At 48.6% G+C, this 15,131-nt stretch overlaps 1 protein-coding gene across 2 annotated transcripts in view; it reads left to right on the top strand.

Annotated features, from left to right (window-relative positions):
• The window catches only part of CABLES1 (Cdk5 and Abl enzyme substrate 1), a 113,479-nt gene that overhangs the window by 49,742 nt on the left and 48,606 nt on the right, over positions 1–15,131 (top strand). For both annotated transcript variants that reach the window (XM_032421377.1, XM_032421378.1), the window contains exon 3: positions 2,765–2,857. In XM_032421377.1, coding sequence (XP_032277268.1) covers positions 2,765–2,857 — 93 coding nt within the window. The remainder of the gene's footprint in view (positions 1–2,764; positions 2,858–15,131) is intronic.

Here is a 15,131-nt window from a genome sequence, read left to right as displayed (position 1 = left end):
GTTTCTCTTGCACATCACAGTTTGCTAGTAAGTTAGTGTCCTGCACCTGCCTAGAACTCCAGGAGTTAAGCATTCATAATGAGAGCCTTTAGACTAAGGAGTTGTCCACCTGCCCGGTGGTGACCTGGTATCCTAGTATTAAGGAGCTGGGACGTTGCTACGAGGTGTCCAGAAAATCCTCAGTTTGGTGGTGGCGAATGTGCCAGCCATCTCCACCTGCCTCTGTTTTCTGGCCTGTCTGGGTTGATGGGTGTTGGCTGCTGCACCATTCAGTGATTACCGGTACCACCTCCTCCCCCTGTGAGTGCCAACAATCCCCTGTGGCCCTTTTGCCAACTTCCAGTTCTAGCAGAAGGCCGGGGAATATTTGTGCTCAAACCTGAAGGGTAACGGCACGGGAGGCAGAGAGAAACTCAGGTCTTCCCTCCTCTGGGCTGGGATCTGTACCAGCTTCGGGCTGCTGGGGGCAGGAGTACCTACTAACCCGTCACAGTCCAGCTCTTGGCCCACTGTCCTCTGGCTGGCTGGCTCAGGAAGCTCTGCTGTTTGAGGGGAAGCAGGGTAAGGGTGTGAGGACACTTTTGGACACTTGGCCCTAACCAGAAACCAGTGGAAGCATAGCCTTATGCTTTCAGAAATTCTCTTCTCTCCAGTGGCTACATGTCTCTAGAACCTTCTGCATTGTTTCTGAGAGACATTTGGGGACCTTGGGTGGCCTGCAGACTCAGTCATTTTGGAGGTAGAACTGAGGCAGTTTGGGGTCCTGGGTCTCCTTCCAGAGAGCTGCCCCAAGAAGGCAGAGTGAGGCTCCATGCCCTTGAACCTCGGTAAGGCTAAATCTGAGTTTGGAAGCTTGGAGTAGGAAGGGGGATTGATGGGTGCAGTCTCTTCAAACCCTGCCTGAAGGCCACAGGAAACATTGACTAAATAAAGGTCTTTAAAAGATTCTAAAACCAAGAATTCAGGACCCTTGGTGACAGCTACAATTTTAAGAATATAGGAAGCAAATAATAACAAAATATGCATGCTTTGTAGCTAATGGTCTGTTAATAATCACAATACTGAGATTTGTATACAAATATTTACATGTATATACACGTGTATGAATGTGAATGCTTGTATTTGAGTGTGTCACTTGACAGTTTATGAATCTCTTGTATATGTCATTACATTTAATCCTCACAACAAGGCCAGGAGGGATCTGAAATATTACTAGTGATAGGTCAGGGTGGCAGAGTTGGTGAGTTTGGGGCTAGAGGCAGGGAGGACTGTGGTTGCTGCTGTGAAGTGTCTTACAGGGCCACATGGGTTCTGCATGGTCCGTGGACCCTGCCCTGATGTGGTGGACATGAAGGGGGGCTTTCCCTCCTCTAGACCCAAGGATTGGGGAGCCCCGTTTTCCCAATGAAAGCTGCCAGATACCTGATACCATGTCTTTGCTTTAGCCTGCACTCATTCACTTCAGTATGTTTTTTTTTTCCAAGTTAGGGAAAAAAAAAAATTCATTCTTAGCACTCCCAGGGACTGGCTTCTAGGAAAACTGGGTCTTTATTAGAGGGTGGGTAAGGGGGCTTGAGGGAACGTACACCTGACGTCTGGGCCAGGGACTTCACCCAGTTTCCCTTGAGCTGGGCCCTTGGAATTGCTGTGCAGGTGTGTGACCTTGCCCGTTTCCCAGTCCTGTACCCCAGCATGCCCCCACGGCCCACCTGCCCTCAGCTGTACCTCCTTGTTGGGTCATCTTGTTAATCTTCAGAACTGACTGAACTCGGGTGGTGGCCCTACCCCAGAGCTCAGTGTGGCTTTGGGAAGCCAGGCACTGCTGCTCCAAAACTCCCTCTTCGAAGCTTAAGGTCCTAAGTACCCACACTCCATGGCAGCAGCCAGTCCTTGGGGCCAATGGTCAGAAAGGTTTAAGTAGACAAAAAAATTGGTAGCAAAAACCCAGAGACATCACAGCTCCCTTTCTCAAGACAAGACCAAACTTCAGACTCTTATTTGTTGATTTTTTTTTCTTGCCCTTTTTCTTACTGTTGCAGTTGTATAACTTTAGAATTTGCCAGGTAACTTGGAAAAAAATACAGACAAGATCTTTCTAGCCTGTGGTGTGTTCTGTTAGTCCTGTAGGGCAAGCAGTGTCATATATTCCAGGAAAAAAGTAATTTGAATCCCAGTCCGTTCAACAAATGTTCATTTAAAAATGTATCTTGGGGAAAAAAGGAAAGAAAGAAAACAGCGGCTCGTTCCAAGTAAAGCCGTGACTTCCAGGCATAGTGAAATTAAGCACTGAAGCAGCTGTCCAGGTGGTTCAGGCCAGAGTCCTGCTATGGAAGAAAAATGATCTGGCATTGCCTTTAAACTAAATTTTCCAGTGTTTTTCTTCCCCCTGTAAATTCTTTAAATTTACAGTTTTCTGTTGCCGTTACCGGTGTTGATACAGGAGGATTCTTTTTAAGATGACAAGAAAGAATAATGTCTTTGGAATCCATGTAGGTTATGTTATTGTAACTGTGAGGACAATAGTTTCCATTAGCTGGCTTTCCAGAGACCCATATAAATGATTATCAGGATTATCAAGGAAGTTGTCTTTCGTTGGGTTTTTTTTTTTTTTTTTTAAAGCTTCCTCCCTTCCAGCCGTATTGTCCTCATTATCCTCGGGGTGATTCAAACCATTTGTCTGGTCTTCCTTCCTGTCTTTGTGTGGAGATGTCTCAGCTGTCCTGTGGGCAACTGACCGTGTTTTTGAAATGACTTTATTTTTCAGATGTCGAACTCTCTCAGGTTCGCCCAGACCAAAGAACTTTAAGAAGATTCATTTTATCAAGAACATGCGGCAGCACGATACCAGGAACGGCAGGTATCAGACTATAGCGAGAACTGGCCCGCCGGCCTCCCTGCGGGAGGGGGGGTCCAGTGACGACGGGAGGAGGGGACTGTTGGCCTGGCCAGAGAAGCCCACGCTGCTGACAGCACAACCTCACAGAACCTTCCCAAACAGACATTTTCCATCCCACTCCCACTAGAATCACCCAGAGAAGTCTATAGAAAATGATGCTCCCAATAGCGGCCAAAGATTCGGTGAGGTTTTCAGGCTGACTACAAACGGACTATTTAATAGCACTCAAATACATTTTTGTAGAAAACCAAACAGAAAAAGTTGCATTTTTGTTTTTTTTTTTTTTTCCTTTTTCTGCTTTGTTGCATTTTACTGCCTTTTTTTACTTAGGCTATATGCTCTGGTCCGTAAATACCCCACCAGTGTGCCTGAACTTGGTTTTGGTGCCAGCTTTGATGACTCTTCAGGAGAGCAGGATGGCAGCTTTGCCAGCAGGTGGTTTTTGGGCGCCAGTTCGGATTCCTGGGCCTGCTGACATCTGGAGCACATGTTTCTCCCGCTCTTCCATTGTTCTTTTGGAAAGTGCTATTAAATGAAAATGACCATGATTGAAATTTGTGTAACCCTGATATTAAAACTCCTGGCGATGAATAGATTGGATCCTTGTCACGGGCATGCTTCTGTCTGAAGGGCTAATGAGTCTATTCACGGCAGCCTGACGGCAGCACAGGAACAGAGCTCCAAGACCTCTCAGGGTCCCTGATGCTCTGTACCCTTTAGTGATGGCTCCTCCCCACTGACCTGTGACCTGCTGAGTGGTTTCCCATTAGCGGGAGAGTCAGAGACACCACCCCAGAGCAGAGGTCCATCCACAAAGACCATTTTGTTTTAGTGCCTCTGGATTTACAGAAGCCCATATAGCCCCCACTGATAATCACTAATCCATATCAAATGAAAATTGCTCAGAAGTCTTGAGTTAGACGCATGGACTGACTGAGGCCCAGCGTACCTGTCTGTAATCTGGTATAAAATAACGCTCTACGACCCGAAAGATAACACTAACGATTACAATTTTTTAAAGACTTGTTTTCTTGAAGTTAATACCTGTGTTTTAAACCGACTGAAATTAGGAACATAATTTTACAGCTTTTGAGTGGTTTCAAAATAGCAGAACTGAGCTCCCTCATCAACGAGGGTTTGTGTAGTCGGTGTATATTCCTATTTTAAATACAGAGTTTTTGGTTAAAATGTACCCAGCTGTCATCTGTTAAAGAGAATACTCTGAATTTCTCTCACTTAGTCTCACTCTCACAGTTATTGTGCCTTATTCCCTGAACCATCCTGTTTTATTTTTCTTTTGAGGCTCTTACTGAACTGAAACCTCACTCATGCCATTTTTAGTATAATTACTCATCGTTTATTTACATTTGTGTTCTTGTCATAATTTCCTTAATCATAAAATAAACATCGATAGCCTTTAATTCCCAAATCAAATCAAGACAAAGCCAAAGAAGTGGGCCAGATTAGTGGGCTTGCCCACCTCTGGTGGTGCTGATGCTGTGGAGGATGCAGAGGCAGCTGGGCACCTGGCCTGGTGCGGGAGTGAGAGGATGTAGCTATAAGACGTTTGGGCCGACGGGATTGCCGGCGTACAGGACAGAGCCGGCTCCCCAGCACACCCTTGACCCAGGAACAGCGTAAACAGTCCAGAAAGCATGCAGTGGCTTGCAGTTTTGCTGGGGAATTTTCAGAGGGAGCCAGGAAGGATTATTAGCTTATCTGAAGATCTGAGAACTGGAATTTAGGGCAGGAAAGCTTGCTAAACGCTGCTCTGGGAACCACAGGCTGTGGGCTGTGCCACAGTCAGTTGTCTCTGCCCAGGTGAGAGGTGCTCTCCTTTCTTCCTCTGGGTTATTGGCAAGGCTGGATTGTCCTTAGATAGATGAAAGAACTTGAGAGGACACCAGGAAGAAAATACGGTTTCTGAGTCGACAGAAGGAAATTGTGGTCAAGAGCCGATGAATGGGAGGATGTGACCCAGCCTTTTGAGAAAGGGAAGAATTGCCCCCACCACAGCTGGGCAGCAGGCATGAAATTGTCCTAATAGAGGGGCACGTGGATGAGCTCTAGTCCAGCAGCGGTGGGGAGGAGGGATCCTGGTGGTGCTTTCGGAAGGGAGGGGCAGGTGCATGGGCAGGGGTCTCCGATTCTGCCATTTTGGGCATACTGAGGTACGTGCACGGCACCACACCAGAAGGTGCGTTCTTGCCGTGAGGATCGAGCTTGGGTTTGCCTGCCGGGGTTGGGAAGGAATGAGGCTTTACAGCGAAGGCTCATTAAAGAGCTTGAAGGTCTGGACTGAAAATGGAATGCCTTGAGTACCGGTATCCTGCCTCTTGTACCCGGGGAAGGAGACTGAGAAGGGGCCCGCAGAGTCCCCAGGCCCAGTCCCGCAGGGGTTCCCACTCACGGCTATGCCAGCTCCCAAGTGTCCGTGTGATCTCCGACTAGCACACACCAGACTCCCAAGACTGCAGGCCGGACCCGGCGCCCACTTGCTGCTCTGGACCTGAAGACCTCAGAATGGAGGCTGCTCCGTCCCCGGGCCTGCTGAGTGTGTGTCACTGGCACCAACATGGAAGGGGGTTGGGGCTCCAGGCTCAGCAAGGACTAGTGCAGCTGACACCAGGAGAGGGGAGCATCTGTTCTGGGCCTCAGTGCCCAACCTGTGAATATGAAAAACGGTTTAAGACAGGAAGGAGAGAAATCATAAAAACTGAGCACCAAATGTGATAAAAGACAATACTTGCATTAAACTCAAGTGGACGTAATGATCAGCAATGTCGGGGTAATGGCTTAGAAACAAACATTGGGGGCCCGGCCAGCCTCGTGTTCTCCCACTTCTCTCTGTGACATTAGAGGAATCTCAACGACGTCTGAAGTAGAGGTGAGCACCTTAAATAAAAGGTGTGGTTCTGATGGAGGATGGAATCTTCTTGAAGGAAAACCTATCTTCACCTTCTTCAAAATCAGTGAATTCTGTGCAGCTGGCCTTGGGGACCTGCTGGAAGGCTCTGTGTGGGATAAAGTGCAGAGCACCAAGCTCAGCGTGTTTCGGGGTCATGTTGCAGACCCTTGAGCCAGGTGGGGCTGAAGGCTGCGGCCTGGACACAGGTTAGAGACCCAGTGATAGAAACTTTGGCTCTACCATTGGGACCAGATGGTATCATGAGTTCTTGACCAGCCCCGCGTGGTGCTTTATCTCCTCACAGGGGACGTGATGAGGGGAGCCGCCATGCTCCGGTTCCACTTCTGTTGTAACACAAACACAACACAGGTTGGTGATGGGGAAGTTGTGTTGGACTTGATGGTTGTGAAGGGCAGCAGTGCTTAGCTGGGTTTTAGGAAGACAGATCTCAGAACGTTCAGACTATGAAGTGGATTCTTGTGGCTGCAACCACATGGCCAAAAGGGATTATAAAATACATGGATCATGAAGTGATAATGGGTAACATTTATTGAGTGCTTACTGGGTACCACGCTCTAAGTACTTTATATGCTTTGTTTCATTAACTCAGTGGGTATTTGTTGGGTAAGTGAGTAGAGAGATCTTTTAAGTGACTTTCAGTCTTCGGAACTATATATCTTGAGGAAGGGAAAGAATTTAGAAACAACCTTGAGAGGAAAGTATTGCTATTATTGTGTTAGGTAAAATGATGCCCCGCAGAGACGTCCATGTTGTATCCCTGGGACCTGTGAATATGTTAGGTCACGTGGCGTGGGGGAGTTGAGGTTGCAGATGGAGTTGAGGTCACTGACCAGTTGCCCTGGAAATAGAATTATCCTGGATTATCTGGGTTTGCCCAGGTAATCATTGGGGTTCTTAAAGGTGGAAGAGGGAGGCAGGAAAGTGTCAGAGTGATAGGGTGTGAGAAAGACTCAACTCGCCATTGCTGGCTTTGAAGATGGTGAAAGGGGACATGAGCCAACGACTGTGGCTTCCCCTAGAAGCTGGAAGAGGCAAGAAAACAGATTCTTTCTTCGAGCCTTCAGTGGGAACCGGCTCTAACCCCTCGATGATAGCCCCACAAGACCCATTTCAGAGTTCTGACCACCAGAGTTATAAGATAATAACTCTGTTGTTTTAAGCCACTGACTTTGTGGTAATTTGTTACCGCAGCCATAGGAAACGAAAACATTCGCCATCCCAGTTAACAAAGGAGGAAGCTGGAGCACATAGCTGGAGAGTGGGGGGTGGGATCCAGATCCAGGCATCAGATTGCAAAGTTCGCTCTCATAATCAAAGGGAGAGGTGGGAGGTAAAAGTCCAAATATTATCAGACAGCAGGTCATGGTGGATTTGGAGAAAACTACTGAATTCTGCTTTTTAAAATCCATTAGCTAAAGGCCAAAGACTAATAAAAGAATGGCTTAAGTAAGCTTGTAAGAATAGTTTGAGGAGCCCTAAGGTCCAGAGTGAAGTAAAGATTGATGAAAGAAAAATTGGCACCCTCGTACATGGCTGGTGGGAATGTAAAATGGTACAGCCACTATGGAAAGCAGTTTGGCAGTTCCTCAAAAAGTTAAACATACAATTATCCTATAACCCAGCAATTCCACCACCAGGTATATACCTAAAAGAATCGAAAAGAGGAATTCGAACAGATAGCCAAAAGGTAGAAACAAACCAAGTGTCCATCAGCAGATGAGTGGATAAACAAAATACAGTGTACCCGTACAAAGGAATATTATTCAGCCATAATTAAGGAGTGAAGTCCTGATAACATGCTACAGTATTTATGAACCCTGAAAACATCACGCTGACTGAAATAGACCAGACACAAAAGGTTACATAGTATATGATTCCATTTATACAAAATAACCAGGATAGGTAAATCTATAGAGACAGTCGTGGATAAGCAGTTGCCAGGGACTGGTTGAAGGGGGATAGGGTTTGTTTGGGGTAATGGAAAAGTTCTGGGAGCAGTGGTGATGATTGCACAGGGTTGTGCATGTACTTAATGACAGCGAATCTACACCGAAAAATGGTTAAATGGTCGGTTTTCTGTTCTAGATGTATTTTGCCACAATCAAATAAAATGCCAGCAATAGCCATGGGGCTTTTAAAACCGCATTCAGAAGGGGAGTGGGGAAGGGATGGTAAACTTCTTGGGGTTGGTGGTACAAGGACAGAGCAGATGCCAGCCACCGGCCTTGTTTTCGCTTCTTCAACATGCGGAACTGTGAGCTGGGGACTCTAAACCAGGCAACGTGCTGGGCACGCCGCGGCGTTCGGGAAATAGATCCCACTTCTTGTGGAATAAGGGAACGGAGAGAGGCCTTACATTTTGAAGTGAGTGCTAGTCTTTGGGGCCTAGATCCCAGGGAATGGGAAGAATTTAGAAACAACAAATGATCTTTAAAATGTCGCTGAAAATAAAAGAAGTTTTAAGTCGAATGCCAGGCAGATGTTGCCTTAAAGAAGTCAAAAAGAGACCAAGGTGGTAGCAGAGGGTGAGCTCTAACCATCATAGGCTAGCAAGCATGCCTCAGGCGGATTGCTGGCAGAGCTCTGGAGAGGACTGTTAAACAGATGGTTCGCGTGCTTTCAGAAAGAGTGGAGGTTGCTAGCCGTCAACGTGACTTCACTGAGAAGGAGTCACGTTAGGTTAACTTCATCTCCGTACTGATGGAATAACTAGGTTAGTAAATTAGCGGACTGCCATAGACCTGACATTTCTTGATCTCGGCAAAATGTTAAGACTGTTCCTTATTATCACCCAGCCCAGCGGTCTCTGGGGGATTGTGAAGCTGGAGCACCTGCAGGCAGCGACCACAGTCCGCCTGAACGGGGCTTGAAGGAGCATCGCACGCCATATTCTCCTGAGCGTGTTGCCTCGTCTGCAGAGCCAAAGCCAGCAAGCCTCACTGTGGGCCATGCGGGAGACCAAAGGCAGGGGGAGGAGGGGAATGTGTTACAGATGATGACCACGTGCCTCAGTTCCCCAGCAGCTGGAGATGCTAGGCCCAGCTCAGGGAGGTTAAACTCAGGCACAAATGTAATGGAGGTCGATGATCATTTACAGTTCGGGATAAAGGCTCTTCAGAAGTTCGTGTGAAACGTATCTTGGAATTTAGATGGACAGTGTTTTCCAGAGAGCCTAGCAGTGTGTTGTAACTCTAGAGTGAGCTAATGTAGCTTGTCCCAAGGAGGGAAATGCATCACTCTCACACCCAGCCAGGGTCAGTCCCGTCTGCCCTGTTGCGATCAGCATAAGTGTCGTGTTTTAGAACACTGGATTTGTATCGGCATGGCCTCACTGCAGTGGCCCAGGATTTTCCAAGCCCCTTCCCCGTTGAAGGACGGATGACACGTGGTGAATGGGAACAGCCAGAGTCCATTTCATTGAACTGCCTGTATATAAAAAGCCATTTCTGGGGAAGGAGACATGTGCATCCGGACAGAAGGTGCGCGATAAAGTAGTTCCTTAACTACATGGAATGCAGAGTGGTACCTGTGCAGGGACTGGCGCCTGCCCTGTGCTGGGACCGTTTGAAGTGATGGCATATTTCTATAAACAAAGCGACAAAGATCCTGCTTCAGGGACTTACAGGCTCACTGAGGAGGCAGGGGCGAGGGGCAAGGCCTCACTGACGGGGAGACTTTTTTTTTTTTTAAGTAGGCTCCACACCCAGCACGGAGCCCAGTGCAGGGTTTGAACTCATGATCCTGAGATGACCTGAGCTGAGATCAAGGGTTGGTTGCTTCACAGACTGAGCCACCCAGGCACCCCAGTGGGGAGACTTTAAGGCAGAGGTCTGAAGGAGGTGAGGGAGCTAGCTCTGTGCTGTTCCAGCGGGGAAGGGCATTGGCGGGGGGAGGGGTCAGCAGCCGCAGAGTCACTCAGGCTGGAACGTGGCTGAGGGGTATGCCTGAGGAACCATAGGAGAGCTGGCATGGGAGGAGAAGAGAGAGGGAGACAGGAGGAGAAGTTCTGGAGGATGGATTGTGATGAGGTCTGTCTTTATCGTGAGCCCGATGAGAGCCGTGGAGGGTGCCAAGCAGAGGACCAGTGTGGTCTGGCTTGCATTTGAACAGGAGCACTCTGGCTAGCCAAAAATCAAGGGCAAGTATTGCAGGACTTTTTTGGTAACCTTATCCTTACAGAAAATTAGCGGATGTGTATATTGCTCATTGTCTTTTAAAAGTGAGTTTGTTTTGATAACGAGGTTTAAAAATGACTTGAAGTCTTCAAAAAACTATTACAAATGTATGAGCAAACCCTCTGTCACGAAGGAGAGATGACCAGTGATCCCGTGCTAGAGCATCTGGAACAAGGCCCCTGAATATCCTGTGAGGAGGGTGGTTGGCACGTGGGAGCTACGGGCCACTTAGAGAAAAGCCAGTCACCGCTCGCTCTAATGTGCATCTGTATCAAGAGCCCCACTGTCTGCTGGGGAAGAGAGCTTCAACAAAAGTGATGACAGATCTTGGTCCTCGGGGATAAGATACACCCTTGCAGATGACCAGCACTGCCAGGCCAGCGAGTGCCAGTGGAGAGCGGATAGCTGGCCAGGTGGAACGGGGCCATCAGAACGGAAGGTGGAGCTTCTGAGCATGAAGACTGGAGACACGCAGGTGACCTAGTCACCTTTCAGGGCATTTATGTCTAGTGACCATCATGGTCCTATTGGGAAAGGCCCTTTTTTCTTGCTGCTTCCAGTTCCTGAGCCTCAAACATTTGTCTTTGAGGATGATAGGCAAGAGCCCTCATTGCAAGTGGGTGACACCCTCAGGCACGCGGCTGGTGAGCATCATTTGGCACTGGTTTTCAGACATCTGCACGGTACCCAGGTGATGGCTGCCAAGTACACTGGAAGCGCCCACCCCCTGGGTCCGCTTTGAGAATCGTTTCACTCTGAACAGGCAGAGAATTGTTCTTTGCAGTGACTGGGCTGTCTCATCCTTTGGGAGAAATTTTCAAAGAGGTTTAAAAGGGGTTGAGATGGGGTGGACACAAAGAAGTGAGCTCTAGAGTGTTGCCTCTTTTTTTTTTTTTTTTTTTTTTAAAGATTTTATTTATTTGAGAGAGAGAGCACGAGAGGGGGGAGGGTCAGAGGGAGAAGCAGACTCCCTGCCGAGCAGGGAGCCCGATGCGGGACTCAATCCAGGGACTCCAGGATCAGGACCTGAGCCGAAGGCAGTCGCTTAACCAACTGAGCCACCCAGGCGCCTGAGTGTTGCCTCTTTAAAGTGTGGACTCAGCAGGAAGGAAAACATATAAAAGATTTTTGCTCCCTTTATCTGTTTCCCAAAGTCAAGTGGGAAAAGTATGGTAACTGAAGTCAAGTTGTAGCCTTTTCTTTTTATACTGAAAATTTTGGAGGGAAAGCACGGGATGGGTAATAACTAAATTAAGACCTTGCCTGTGATCTCATCAGTCCCAATCTGTCAGCCTAGTTTAGTTTGAAAAACGAGTTGGAGGAGATGGCATGTCTCAAAAAAAAATAATAATAAAACTTCTAGTTAATTTCTGGACCAACCTTCTCGAAAGAAGAAAAGTGTCATTCGCCTTTTCTCTCCTGAAATGAATGCATCTGATCTGATGGATGTCGAGCATCTTCTGTGAGGCGCTGTGCAACATCTGCCCCTCCCAAGCATGCTTTTGCCATTGAGGAGCTTTTGTTCATGTTCGAAGACTGGAGCCCGTCATCCCCCAGCAGCGCAGGCTGGCAGGGAAGCATCTTTATTTGTACCCACCTGTGTCTGTAAGCAGCTGTCAGTGAAACCTCAGGCCTGGGGGACGGTGAGTGGACAGACTGAAGAAGCCTTCCGCCATCCCCAGGCCTTGCTTGGACTCCCGACCCCAAATGGCCCTCAGGACTGCCCTCCGTGTGCCGACCCAGTGGCTTTCCTTCGCACCTTCCCTGGTGCTGTGAGCGGCGGGAGGAGCTGAACACGTAGACCGTCCGCCGGGGATGCAGGTACCTCGGGGCCAGCGCCATCAGGCTAGCTTTTACCATCGGTGCCTTTATGCTGGGACTCTGCACCGAGCTTTAGAGAGATGATTTTCAGTGCTTCACGTGTGCAGATGTATTTGAGGCGTGCAAGCACTTGTTGCTGCTTTTGAACCAGTTTGATTTACAGGAAATAAAATGAGTCACAGAGGTAGGGATTGGGAGTTAGAACCTTCTCTGGGTGGTTCTGCTTCCATTCTCTGCTTGGTGAGAGGGCCTGGGAGCCCGGGAGAGACCAGATCGTGGTCCCCACCAGTGGTACACAGCAGTCAGAGGAGAAAACCACCATGCAGATGGCTTCGGGCTGGGGGCCGGGGCTCAGGACACCACGACCGGTCCTGTCCTGGAGGAGCACAAGAGCAGGTACCAGAGGGCTCCATGGCTCAAGGTTAGACTTCCTAACCTCACCCTCAGCTTGTTTTCCTCCTACTTCCCTTTTCCTGGCTGGTTTGTGTACCCCCAACGCCCCAGATTCTTTTGCTGAGTCCTAACCCCAGTACTTCAGAATGGGATCTTCTTTGGCTATAGAGTCATTGCCCATGTAATTAGTTGAGATTGTACTGGGGCCAGGCGGGCCCCTAATCTAATCTGCCTGGCGTCCTTGTTAAAAGGGGGAAATATGGAGACAGACCTACATGCCGAGAGAATGCCATGTGGCCATGTGAAGGTTGGTGTTATGTTGCCGCCTGCCGAGGGGTTACCGGGAGCTGGGAGAGAGTCCCAGAGCAGACCCTTCCCTAGTGCCTTCGTCAGAGGGAGCATGGCCCTGTGGACGCCGTGGGCTCGGACTTCTGGCCTCCCGGACCAAGAGATAAGCAGTTCCTGTGTGTAAGCCATTTGCAGGCGGTCCCTTGTTACGGCAGCCCCCGCAGACATGCTCCCTTTCTTGCCCACACGACTGTCAGGAGCTCCAATGCCTGCCCTGTCTTGGGGAGCTCATCTAGCCACAGCTTTGGTCACTGTCACCGTCACCAACCACTCCGGGGCTTCCTGAGCCCCAGGACTCACTCCCTCCCCAGCTCAGGGGCCTTTCAGGAGCACGCCTTCAACCTCACCAGTTTCTCCTGATCTTTGATCGCCAAAACACCATCCAGCTCTGTAGGATTATTTATAGTAAGTGTGTGATTATGAGGAGAGTTCAGTGATCCGTGGAAGAAATCTCCACAGAAATTACATGTGTAGCTTAAACACTGTGCCTTACCTTAAGGCATATTGGTGATCATCCATTAAGCACGTTTTTTTGATGCCAAGCCTTTTCTTTGCATTTTGGCCCGTGGATCGGACTCTGTCTCTGGCATCAAAACCACACATCATTATTCCCACCTATTGCTGCCATGTCCAGATTGGGCTTCTTTATTTTATTTATTAAGATTTTACTTACTTTAAAATTTTTTTTTAAGATTTTTATTTTATTTTATGTATTTTTTTAAGATTTTTTTTTTTAAAGATTGTATTTATTTATTAGATAGACATCGAGAGAGGGAACACAAGGGGGACTGGGAGAGGGAGAAGCAGGCTTCCCGCTGAGTGGGGAGCCCGATGCGGGACTCGATCCCAGGACCCTGGTATCATGACCTGAGGTGAAGGCAGACGCTTAACAACTGAGCCACCCAGGCGCCCCTTAAGGTTTTATTTTTAAGTAATCTCTACATCCACCGTGGGGCTTGAATTCATGACCCTGAGATCAGGAGTCCTGTGCTCTTCCGACTGAGCCAGCCAAGAGCCCCGAGGTTTTTTTTTTTTTTTAAGATTTTATTTATTTATTTGACGGAGAGATAGTGAGAGCAGGAACACAAGCAGGGGGAGTGGGAGAGGGAGAAGCTGGCTCCCCGCTGAGCAGGGAGCCCGATGTGGGACTCAATCCCAGGACCCTGGGACCATGACCTGAGCCGAAGGCAGACGCTTAAGCAACTGAGCCACCCAGGCGCCCCAAGATTTTTTTTTTTTTAAGTAATCTTGACACCCAGCGTGGGGCTCGAACTCCTAATCCCGAGGTAAAGAGTCACGTTTTCCACTGAGCCAGCCAGGCATCCCCAGATTGAACGTCATTAAAGTGACTCAAGAATTTAAGTGCAAAATCCTATTGGATTTTCACAGTGTTTTCCTAATCTTTGAAAGTTGTCTTTCTAGCATCCCCCCTTTTTTAGTGACTTATTTGAATACTTTTTTTTTTTTTTAAGTATTTGGTGTTTCTTTGTAGCATTTCTCCTTTTTTCCTTTCACATTTCATCAGTTTGTGCAGTCTTTATCGAACAAGTACGAGCAACAAGGATAACTGGTATAAACAGGTTGGGGATGGACATAAGTGACTCTTAGTAAGTGTACAGCTCAGTGTGGGTATTCTAGTGAACAGCCTCCAAGCCCGAGCTTTGAGCGTGCTGTGCGTGTTGGTCAAAGTGACTCACAGAGGGGTGTGGAGACCCTGGTGGATCAGGCACGTGAGGTCAGCAGAGTTTTCTTGCATACTCAGTTCCTCCAGTAGGCCTTCTGCTCTTTTTCCTCTCAGCCTTGACTCATGCAATCCCTCTGCCAGCTTATCTTCTCCTTGCCCCTTATCCATCAGGGCTTAGCTTAGGTGTCACTTCCTCCAGGAAGCCCACCTTGCCTCCCTCAGGCCAGGTTAGCTGTCCCATGGATAGCAACCTCTTATTTCCCAGTCAGGCCACTCCCTCCACCACAAGCTTTGTGAGGATGGAGCTCTCATCTTTGTCATCCGTCATCACATCCCCAAGGTCTGGCACAGAGTAAGTGCTCAGAAAGTATTTGTGAAGGGAGAGGGAGGAGAGGCAGATCACACACAGTTGTTTCTCAGGGGTCCTCCAACCACTCCCTACGCTGTAGGGTAAGGTAGGCCCCCGTAAGCCGGCGGTGACGGCCTGGCCATGGTAGCGGTATTGGCAGTCCCGGGATGGCTGTGAACATGGGGGTGGTGTGAGCAGTTGTGATAAGTAGACGAACATAGCCACTGATGCTAATACCACCGTCTTGTGTTTGTGGGCTACTCAGATGCTTTCTCCCATCTAACTCAGGCCAGCTCTGTGTCCCCCACTTCCCCTCACTCTGACTGCCTGGGAGCCTGACACATCCCTGCGACGGTCATGTCTCCCTTCATCCTGGGCTCTGTGTTCCCTGTTCTCAGGGAATTGGAATTCCACTCCTCCGCTAGGACCCAGCCCGGATTCCAAACACCTGCCCCGGGCCTCAGCCCTACCTCTTGCTCAGGCTTCTAGTCCCTCTTCTGCACAGGCTCCTTCCTTCCTCCCACTCCCAGAATTGG

Source organism: Phoca vitulina, unplaced genomic scaffold (genome assembly GCF_004348235.1).
Source record: "Phoca vitulina isolate PV1807 unplaced genomic scaffold, GSC_HSeal_1.0 scaffold24, whole genome shotgun sequence".
NCBI lineage: Eukaryota > Metazoa > Chordata > Mammalia > Carnivora > Phocidae > Phoca > Phoca vitulina.
This window is presented reverse-complemented; position numbering and strand designations above follow the sequence as displayed.